The sequence below is a fragment of the Musa acuminata genome, chromosome BXJ3-6 (genome assembly GCF_036884655.1).
Source record: "Musa acuminata AAA Group cultivar baxijiao chromosome BXJ3-6, Cavendish_Baxijiao_AAA, whole genome shotgun sequence".
Lineage (NCBI taxonomy): Eukaryota > Viridiplantae > Streptophyta > Magnoliopsida > Zingiberales > Musaceae > Musa > Musa acuminata.
In genome coordinates this window covers 7,334,095-7,345,331 of record NC_088354.1, presented here as the reverse complement: position 1 = coordinate 7,345,331, position 11,237 = coordinate 7,334,095, and the positions used below count along the sequence as shown (strand labels likewise).

At 35.3% G+C, this 11,237-nt stretch overlaps 1 protein-coding gene across 2 annotated transcripts in view; it reads right to left on the bottom strand.

Annotated features, from left to right (window-relative positions):
• LOC103987359 (serine/threonine-protein kinase ATM) overlaps window positions 1–11,237 on the bottom strand; it is a 61,973-nt gene continuing 50,736 nt past the window's right edge. For both annotated transcript variants that reach the window (XM_065156035.1, XM_009405643.3), the window contains 18 exons: window positions 8,458–8,538; window positions 8,222–8,311; window positions 8,075–8,137; window positions 7,300–7,440; window positions 7,160–7,216; window positions 6,991–7,050; window positions 4,906–5,000; window positions 4,721–4,829; window positions 3,848–3,937; window positions 3,247–3,326; window positions 3,086–3,164; window positions 2,861–2,907; window positions 2,538–2,637; window positions 2,267–2,398; window positions 2,035–2,169; window positions 1,823–1,888; window positions 1,296–1,439; window positions 1–405 (listed from right to left, as the gene is read on the bottom strand). In XM_065156035.1, coding sequence (XP_065012107.1) covers window positions 328–405; window positions 1,296–1,439; window positions 1,823–1,888; window positions 2,035–2,169; window positions 2,267–2,398; window positions 2,538–2,637; window positions 2,861–2,907; window positions 3,086–3,164; window positions 3,247–3,326; window positions 3,848–3,937; window positions 4,721–4,829; window positions 4,906–5,000; window positions 6,991–7,050; window positions 7,160–7,216; window positions 7,300–7,440; window positions 8,075–8,137; window positions 8,222–8,311; window positions 8,458–8,538 — 1,647 coding nt within the window. In that variant the 3' untranslated portion in view covers window positions 1–327. The remainder of the gene's footprint in view (window positions 406–1,295; window positions 1,440–1,822; window positions 1,889–2,034; window positions 2,170–2,266; window positions 2,399–2,537; window positions 2,638–2,860; window positions 2,908–3,085; window positions 3,165–3,246; window positions 3,327–3,847; window positions 3,938–4,720; window positions 4,830–4,905; window positions 5,001–6,990; window positions 7,051–7,159; window positions 7,217–7,299; window positions 7,441–8,074; window positions 8,138–8,221; window positions 8,312–8,457; window positions 8,539–11,237) is intronic.

Genomic DNA, 11,237 nt, shown 5'->3' with positions numbered 1-11,237 from the left:
TGTAAAAAATGGGGAGAGAAGGACCTTTATAATTTCCCGGATTATTAAAAAGACTCCAACATGAGCTGTTTGTCATAATCTTTTCCCATTTCAATTGAACATAGAAAGCAACTGCTATGATACACCAGTTCAGATCCATCATCCATCCAACTCTTGTAATAGAGAGAAGGTGAGCAAGAGGATAATGGACATATATTAAATTCTTCACTTTGATGATCAAGAAAGATTGGCACCAAAATATGCTGTAAGGATAATGGACATCCAAATGGCAAGACTGTTTTACAAGGATCCTCGAAGGTGGAAATGCATAGGAATTGTGTGCTTTTCTCACAACCAAGCTGCCCAACCTGGAAACATGTGACACAATCGGTCCATGTCTATTGCATCCTGTATGAGTTGCTGGACCTGAAAAGCCGCAATAAACAACAGACACATGGTTACAGAGACAGATTTGTCTATTATATGTGTAAGCGTCCTACTTGAGCAATAGTATTAACTAAATAGCATGAACATAATGGACTGTTTAACCACACGTTTAGGCTTAAATCCTCAAAAGACACCAGTTCTGATAGCAGTTTGGAAGTTCTACAATGACAGTTTTCTTTGTCTCCTTAGCATACAAGTTCATTGATTTTTCAGGTTTCCAAGGGTACCAACATTTCTCGAAGACACCTAAGGGTGGACGTCATCCCTTATGCCTGGTGACAGGTTTTGGGATAGTTTTGTTATCTATATGGGAAATTTTATGAGGAAGGGTATCCTGGATTTTCAGGGATTCTACTGTAATGCTGAAGAGCTTTTTAAAACTGCAAAAGAAAGCAGATACTTAGGTCCAATTTGTGCTTACCAATGGAGGATTAATGTTCCAAAGAAGAAAATGAAATGTTCTCCTTTTGTGCTTACCAATTCGGTAACATTACCATCACAGATCATCTCAGTATTTCACCAATCATAAATGTGTATGGTGATAGTCTAAAAAGTTTCTCCTCTTGTGAAATTTATTCCAAAAATAGAAGTTGCACTAATTAGTCCACTATTAATTGTCTTGAACAGTTATCAAAATACTTCGAACTTGAACAAGTAGTATGCTGTAGACTGCATTTTACTGCTGGCATTGAACAAATTATGTAAAAGCATTTTGAATTCAAACAGGCCGTCTGCTTGATATTTTGAACAAGTTATCAAAAGCTTGACATTGTGCCATGTAACTTGTGGATGAAATAATGGCTATAAAAATATCAAAAGGGTATCTATGATTAAAGCTAACCAAAGCATATTCACATAAATAAAATTACCTGCCCCTGCACACTTCTGATTTCACCTGCTTCATAGCCATCTAATTTTTCTTTAACTCTGAGTGTAGCACGAGCTGCATCTTTGTTTCCTTCACAAGCATCTTGTGAACTCTCCAAACATGCATCTATACCATCATCAGTTTCCTGAAAGAAATAAAGATCAAAGGTTGTGCATGTCGCAATCATTGTGATAGAGAAATTAGTGTAAGTCATAAGAACCATATTAACAAAAATATAATGTAGATTTTTCCTATAATCTTTTGCTATCAACTTAAGTTTTACCAGCTTGAAGGCAGTCAAAATGTTCATTAGAACTTGATTTATTGCAAGGCAACAAACATAGATGAAAGTTCATGTCCGATATAAAATGTTGAGAGAAGCAATAACATGGAATCTCTCATATGAATCAATGTTTATGCTAGTCAGCAACAAAAACATAAAAATATCTACATTCAAAATAATATAAAAAATTATAATAAAAATCAGTTTTGATAATAGAATTGAAGAAAACAACATGGCCAGCATACCTTCTGCCGCTGCAAAGCTTTCAAGGGAGAGAGAGCCCATTTATACAGAGGATCATGGATGAAAACCTGCAATAGCCACAGTAAGTTATAAAAAGAAAGAAGAGGACAAAATCTAATTACAGTGACAGCATGATGGAAGCATGATCATCAATAGTATCATGCACGAAGGCATGACAACAAAACCAACAGACGAGGGAGATATGGTTTAATACTTCAATTATAGTCAGCAGTGCTTCCTTGTTTGTTCTCATGACGGAGAGAGTTTCTTCGCAACATCTTCTGAAAACACCCTCAACACCGGTAACACCCATGCCATCTATGATGTCTCTGGTCAGTCTAAAAGGAACCTGCATAAAAGTCATACTTTGAAACAAATGCAAAAAGAAATTTGCTAATTACATAAAGCACCTTCTTTAACAACTAAAATTGAAAAGGTAGACAAACCCTCTCCGGTGTTTTAAGCATAAGTCCCTGCTCAAAGGCAACACCAAGATCAATGTGTACCACCTCAGCTGTTTCTTGATCGATAAGAATATTCATTGAATGCCGATCTCCAAGTCCTACAATGTAACCTACCTGAAAGGAAATTTGTTTGTGGAGATATATGACAGTTGCAGATATATTATTAAATAATCAGTTTCTAAACATCACTTGGAAACAGGTAAAGGCATGTTATGATATATTATTAATGTATCATCTACCCATTTATACAGACCATTGAACTAGCTGCAACACTTCTTGTATAAGACAGTCTGCTCTGAAACCAATCTGCAGGTTGCAAGAATTTCTCCAAAAAGAAATAGTGCATAACAGGCCTGCTCAAATGGAAAGCAAGAGTACTGTTTAGTATAAATTGTTGTGGATGGGAGCAATGCAAGTCACCATCATGGCACTAGCACAGGTCCACAATTAAAGAAGGCAAGGGTTTTGGCAAGTGCTAGGTGCCAATGCTGGTTTTTTATTTGCATTCTAAGCCATGCACAACCACTGAAATTAGTTTCAGATATAAATAACCAAGTAAACAAATATTTATCAAACCTGAAATTGTCACAGATTTTCAAAAAGGCCTTCCTCTTGTCCTTCTCCTGTTAAGAGAATCAATCTTAAGACAATAAAGCAAAGAAAAAAAAACACTATATTGAGAAAAAAGAGCACATATCCACTTTTGGAATTATACCACTACAAAATCAGTACGTACAATGTTCTACATGCATCAAAATTTGCTAGGTATGCAACCAAATATGCCAGCAGAAGCGAACTTACGTTGGTCATGTACTCCCTACATCGAAGAAATGACCAATCACCTACTCCATATCGACCATGTGCTCCTCCGTTTCTTGCACTAGATAGGCACATGTGAAATATTGAAGCATATGAAACATCATAGTTATTCACAATAAAGCAACATGAGCAAGATAGCAAACCTTCCTAAAAGGTATTCACCAAGCGGAATAGTACGATCAACCCATTCAAGTACACCAGCACTTGGTGTAAATGGAACGACCTGCAAATGTAGATAGTCCATGTATGATAAATCAATGTGCACATCAAAAATCTGAGAACATTTTTGAGTAACAAAAGACTCAAACAGCCAAGTGGGAGAAAGGGAGGAGGGAGAATCATGCACAATTATCAAACCTGTAAGGAAAGCATTTTTGAACAACAAACCACACAAGAAAAGAACTAAAGAGCAAAAGATTGAAAGAACAAAAAAGTGATGCATTCACATTGGAAAAAAAGAAACACCACCATGACTAGAGACATAAAATATAATTTAACTAAAAATAGAAAAGGAAAAGAAAATTTGGTTAATGTGTTCCATAAAAGGACCATAAGAGTGAATAGCACACAATACTTATGATGCTAAAATAGGGGACCTTAGCTAATAGTTTGCTGAACATAGGAAAGCAGATTGCTAGGAAATACTTATGATTACTTGATCTGTAAGACTGCTTGCAGAACATAACCTGACAATGTTACACAAAATTGACTAGGATGCAAGAATATGAAGATGGATCATGATACCTTGTATGTACGTATTCTTAGCCTTCTTTTCCATGTATCTCTATGATTCTGCAGGAAGTTGTTTACCAAACCAAAAAATTGTTCCATAACCTGAAAAAGATTGGTACAAACCATCAACAGTTTTTAGGCTTCTTTGAAGATCCAGTGTTTCATGAACTCCAAAGGTCCATCAACAAAATTGTTTTTTAAGAGATTTATTCAGAGAAAATATGGTGACAGCATTGAATCTTTGTGTTTGGTCAATAAAAACATGACAATCTCATACAAACAGGGATATTTAACATTGAAAGTCAATGGGTCAGCCACAGAATCATGAGTACACAAAATCCATCAAATTTATAGTGAATAGTTGAAGAATCATATTTCTCATCTAGATTGATTTGTAAATCAAATTGAAGAGGACTACAAGTTTAAAGGTGAGGAGTCGAAGAAATCCAGTGGCTTCTCTGTTATCTTATTCTTTTAGGCAAAAAGGTACAGAGGGAATCTCTATTTCATAAATAATATAAAACAAACATTAGAAATCAGGGACATGGGGTTGGTTAGGAGATCTGATGCAAAAGTTGGGGAAAATAGACAAACGGAGATGAACAGACTGGAGTCCTTGTAATCCTGAAGCGAAAAAAAACAATGAGGTACCATCTCAATGAAGAACAGAAGCTCCAGAGGAGTGATCCAAATTTCGGCATTTAAGTGCTCGACATAAATCTTACTCTTAAGGACCAAACATAACCAAAATGGTATTTTTAATGGGACTGTGGTCTTGTAGATGTTGGGAGACCAAGGATAATGGAGGTAACATGGGTTGCAAACAACTATATTCAAATAAATATTTTGCTATAAATTTCAGAGAAAAAGTTTGTGCAATTATACAGCATCTTGTCGCAGGTCATCATTTCCAGATTTTGCAAGTTGGCGATATATCTGACCATCTGAGCCAAGGCACTCAACCACTTTGGGAGCATTTATGCCATTCATTACCCTGAAAATATTTATAAAACAACTGCTTAACCCTCTGAAAGGTTGCCACAGAAGTAGAAACAACGTATGAAACATACATGATAGAATCAGCTAGACTCCGAAAATGCGGAAAAGAACCTTCCCGATATTGGCAACTAGGATCAACAGGAACAGTGGCCGTGACAACTGGTACCTGAACAAATGAAGACCACACAGTGACAAAAATGAGTACACTTTAATTGAATCTAAAATGAAACAAGGCCATACTAGCAAAAGTGAGTTGCTCTTTAATTGGATCTATAGAAGTGTGAAAAAAACAAAGCTATACGCCATCATTTACGAGCTCAAATATATTGAAACGATCTTCTGCGTACAAATAACTACTAAATAGTTCTTTATCCATACACCAGATATCTTTTTAATTCATACAATCTAGTAAAATAAGCTAGTCCTCCAAACTATCCCTTCATCTCTCAGACTCTTCTAAACCTCAATAGGTATACCAAAAGTTTTAAGTTTTGGTCCTATATCGGTTTTGATAATCGACTGAGCTGGTATGATACTGATGCACTGGACGATGTACTGACCCATATTGCATCGGTCCGATAATGATCCTTGCTCATAGAGTATTTGAAACCATGGGTATACAATCAGAACATGCAGTCTTGTTACATTGTCATCCACTTCAAAGAATAGTTTACCTTATTCGCTCTAGTTCTACAAAGAAATCTATGATTTCTAAGTTTACCATTATTGTTTATTATTAAAGCTAAGTTATCTTGCAGTCTTGTTAGACTATCATCCACTAAATATTTTTACCTTATTTGCTCTAGTTTTACGAACAAATCTATGATTTGTAAGCTTACTATTATTGTTTATTTCTAAAGCTATGTTATCCACAAAATGTTTGTTAAATAATTTATAAAAATAATTTATCCACAAAAGGTTACCTAAATCTATGTTCTTCTCTTTTTCAACTTGAGCAATCCAAAAGATGCCCTTTCTGCCTTCCTCAATACCCAAGTTACTGTGGAACTTATCACAAACATTATATTTTGCGACACTAAAGATTCGTTTTTGCCTCTTTTGCTACAATTTCCCCAAAAAACACTCAGTTTTACACTTTATCAATCTTTTAAGCATGAACTTCTTATAGTGATTGCTTTTTGAACTTCCTCACAGCATTACCAGTTTTCTCTTGAAGAACCTCCTAGTCACCACCCTAATCTTAGTAGCCATCAAAGATTACATGGTATCGATATTTTTCCCATCCAAATTTAAAACCTCCTCTTTGTCCAGCTTAATTTTAAAATGCCTTGCATTATTATCTTTAACTTCCACCATCTAGTTCTAGTAAAACTACTTACTATCTTTATAAGCCTTATTTCTGTGTATACAACATTCCATGTACGACAGACACTACGGACATCGTTGCTCCCATTGTTTTTTGCGTACACACTAAATCTCTGTAAGGAGGTGATGGCAGAAAGAAAAAAATTCTTCCTTAACACAATATAAGAAAAGTCCATTTATATCTGAGGGTCTCATCACTTTAGTATCATCCCAAATTGGTAGAGAAATGCATGAAGGGGAGAGAGACAGATATAACGTTGTAAGCAAAGTCCAGAAAAAGATACAATTTAAAAAAATCTTGACACAGGATGACTCTATCATGCAGGAAAGTGCTATTATCGACAGTGCAAAAAGCAATCAAATCATGACAGAGATACCACCGGAGCGTGCATTTCACATGCAGCAAATGAAGGGAACCATTCTGTGCAATGTGTGTTATATGTTTGGTTCTAACAAGTTAAGCCTGTGAAACACCATATTATAAGCAAGACGGTGGGATGCATTGGCATATAAAATCTGATGGGCTTATCATTAATACCCTGGGCCAAACATTCTTGACCATATAGTTTAAGGTCAGTTCTATCCAAGTGATTAAGCAAGTGGGCTTAGTTCTTAGCAAAAAGGGGGAAGAATGGTATAACATTTTTGAAAGTAAAAAATAGACATCTACCAAGTTGAAAAATTGTTGATCATATTTCATAAAGTAAGCCAAGAAGACATTTTAATTTCTGCAAAAGTTGAGCATATGTATAATTATGGTTTGTAGTTGCACATGCTGACAGTATCTAGTAAGATCAATGCCCAGGAGACAGTTCCAGTGTCATCCTTACAAGTTCAAGCTGCTGAAGACTACGGATTTCTCTTGGTAATGGCACTCGCTTATTTGTTTCCTGCACATAAGATTTATTAGAAGAAAACCTCAATATATTTTCTCAATGACTTGGCAATCAAGAACTACAACATAAACAGATATTTAAAATTTGAGTAAGACCACTAGACCTCTTTTCTTGTCTCCAATTCAGCAAGCTTAATATAAATCTCAACTAATTGTTTCATCTATCAAACAAAAGAAAAAATTATGTCAAGCCCAAACATATAAATTTTAAGGTGATAGGACGATATTCAAATAGAAAAAGTACCTGTCCTATCAAAGCACCATGATAAGTAGATAACTCACTCAGGAGATTTTCAGCTGCAAGTTTTTTATCCATATCAACAATAAATGAGTTTCTACTCCTTTGCTTGTCTTTCACACGGTCACCGTTTGCTAGAGCAAGAAGCTGATGGAACAAAAATAGCAGCACTTGCTAAATGAGACTAAAGAACCAGTTAATCATTAACATTTATTTACCATGACTGCAAAAGATCAAATTATAGCGTGAAAACAACACTCTAAATACGTACAGAAATAATAAAATTGTTAGTCCAGATCCATCTTCAAAAAACTGTCACACGAACTACATTGAATATTAAGAAAAACTAGCATATATTTTGTTAATGTTGAATTACTATGCTAATGGAACAAAATAAATATACTGATAATACACTCACATAGGACATGGTTGAAGGTTTTGTTTTTTTTTGCCAACACATCAAAACATCAAAGAAATGTTTAACTTTATTAGCCAACTCAAACAAATTTTTCAAGAAGTTAGACTTACAATACAAACATATCAGCCAATATGATCAATGTGCAACACTTTGGAAAAGATACTGCTTGTTGATGATGTACAGAGATAGGCCAAAACGTATAAATAAAACGAAGTTGAATTCGTGAAAACCTGCATGCATTCTAAATCCCCATTCACTCATGCAAAAAAAAAAAAGAATTGCAAATGAGGATAAAAAGACTTGTGAAACATAACCAAACAAGTAATAATAAATTTGCCACTGAAAATAAACTTGATTAATCACCTGAAAAATAGTATGATACGGATGATCAATGGCCATTTTCCTAATGAGAGAAACCAAAGCGATCTGCATATTGACTGGCTTCTTTAATTTAACAAAACCTAAGATTTGCTCTAAAAGATACCCCTAAAGAAGAAAATCCTATATAACCTGAAAATTGGTTGATCCTTGCCCATCTTTAGAGCTACCAAGTCTTGAAGCAATCTGATAAACCAATGGTATAAATTTGTATGATTGAACCTGTAAACCAACACATCAATTAATTTTAACAAACAACCCAGTGGTAAATTATGGATGAAGGAGCTAATATCAAGTCATGCACTGAAGAAAGCTCCAGAATTACAATAGGAAGGAACATGGCAGAAAGGAAAAGCCTCAGGCCTTGCCTCCTTCACTGTGCTAATCATCTCTTCCACAACATTCTGTCTGGAATAGAAGTTGAACCACAACGAAACTAGCCGAAACACCTGGAGCATATAGTTCTTATAAAATTGAGCAATTACTTAATCATACTGCAAACTAAAACTAAACCATCAAAGTACATCAGAATATTAATCTATAAAAGTAATCATTTCCAGCCATTTATTTTGAGGCAAATAATCCAAGTTGATGGAGCAAACATGATATGATGATTTCCATCCAGGTAAGGCAGGAAAAAGGAAATAACTACAATAGCCAGCTCCTAATATGTCTCTTTTCTAGAGAGAAGAGATTTGTTGCAAGGATTGAAATTTCGTACCGTACCGAAATTTCGAGACTTATTCGGTATGGTACGATACTGTATACCAAGCAGTATATTTCGGTATACTGCTCGGTGTGTGTGTATATATATATATATATATATATATATATATATATACATATATATATATATATATACATATATATATATATATATACATATATATATATATATATACATATATATATATATATATATATATATATATAAACCTCTGGGTTTATAAATTATATATAGATAAAAAAAATTGCGATGTTGCCTCCCTTCTTAGGTGACATCTTAGATTAAAAAAAAAAAATTGTGACGTCACAGAAAAAAAATAAAATCTTCGCCTCTCTCCGCTGTCTCTTCTCAAGCGCGTAGATGAGAAGTCACCAACAGACGAGGAGGAGAGCGGCGATCTCCATGTTCTCCCCTTCTTTTCCTATTTCTTTCTTCCCCTTCTCCCTCGATCACCGTCGACGATAACGCCTCAATCAACGACGATAATGCCTCAATCGTCGACGATAACGCCTCAATCGACGATATGACTCGGTAGCGGGCGATCCATGTACCGGTCTGCTGACGGACCGATACATACCGCCCGATACGGGCAGTATCATTCGGTATTGCAAACCTTGATCTGTTGTATGCAAATTGTTGTGTCCACATTTAGTTTAGGAATCAAGAACAGCAATCCGTTGCTCAAACTAGTACTACTGCTGCAACATCATACACGATCAATTTACTTTTATTCCCACAAACCAGAGTCACATAATTATTAATCAAGAAATAAGCAATAGATAAATATTTTTCACCCAAATACTAGGGACTCCCACATAGTCTTTATAATGTTTTCCAAATAGGTCTAAATCATATAAATAAAGTAAAACCACAAAAAATTATCTGGTAAAGCACGTGCATCACACACACAAATCTCCACTTTTACCTCAGAGTTACTACCTCAAGCCTCCTAAGATTTACATGGGCCTTAAAATTAAGGATACATGACATGATAAACAAAACCATAATAATTACAAGTGCAAGGCTAAGAACCACAAAATATGTCATGGGCATCCAAGCATCAACTGTAAGCAGAGTTATAGCATTAATTGTCTGGCACTCAGAGATCTAAGTCACATTCTGCACCACATCAAATGCATCTCATCTTTATGTATCACACATGACCATTAATGAGACTCGCAACTGGATGATCAATAAGCCCCAGAAGGGAAAAGCTGTCAAATTCCTCCTACCTCTAAACCTTTTCTTAATTGCTTTACCTCAACCTCCTTTCTTGCTTATCAGTGTCATTTAATTGCTGCCACTTACTTTGGATATTCATATATTAAGAAGCGACAGTGATTCCTACATAAAGTCCCTGGAAAATCCAACCTGACTACCTTAAGTGTTTGGGACTATACTTATATTCTGTTGCTAAGTAATTCTTAGATTCAAACCTCCTGCCTTAACCTAGATATATCTGCTCCCAGTAATCTTGATTTGGTCATCTTACTGCTTATTTCTCGCATTGCTGGCCAAGTTGAATAGTCTCATTGGGATTATATATCTTTTTACCTGTGCTGAATCTTAGTTATTCCTAAGCTCATTAACTACTTGAGTTGTCAAAATTCTGTGTTTTGAGGACCTTTTCATTGATGGATTCAATACTAGTAACCTGGGCTTGAGAATTTTCAGTCACGTAATTGAAGGCCCATCCACATCCCATTATGAAGATACTAACCTAGTGATTTGGATTGCAACAATTAGTATCGAGGCAGAGAATATCATAGGTGTAAACCTGGAATCAATGCAAGAAGCACTTCATGGCGTCAAGCCACTTGGGCTGTGAGGACACTGTTGATAGTCCCACATTGGAACAACGCCCTTATGATTGTCTATAGAAGGAAGATGGGGCAGATAAGCCAACTCATGACCCACTGTCATAGTAAATCAAAACTCCTCTAACCACATGGGTTAATCACACTATGACATGTTGAACCCCGTTTCTATTCCATCTTTTTTTTCTGTACTTTCATTATCATCATGAAACATGTCTTAACAGGCTCACATTTTAATTGGTTATATGAAAAATATAACATAAGAAGTATATCTAGTATGAGATAACATATAAAAAAATTCACGATTTGTGACATCAATTCAAGATTGCAAGCTTTTCGCCCTTTTGAAAAGGAATTTTTTACTTTGAAAGAAGCTTCAGAAATCAGCATGAGATCTTGATCGGATTATTAACTGATCCATGGCTGAGCTTTGCACCAAATGTGCACAAATTTTCCAAGCCATTTGGTTAAAGTAACTATCAAAATAGCTATGGTGGTCAACAAGCTACATTCAATGTACTTTCTCTTTGGTGTTAATGAATTTGTTGGCTACTTGAACCTCAGTGAATTCTCAAAGTTGTCTCCTTGCCCTGTGAAGTCAACC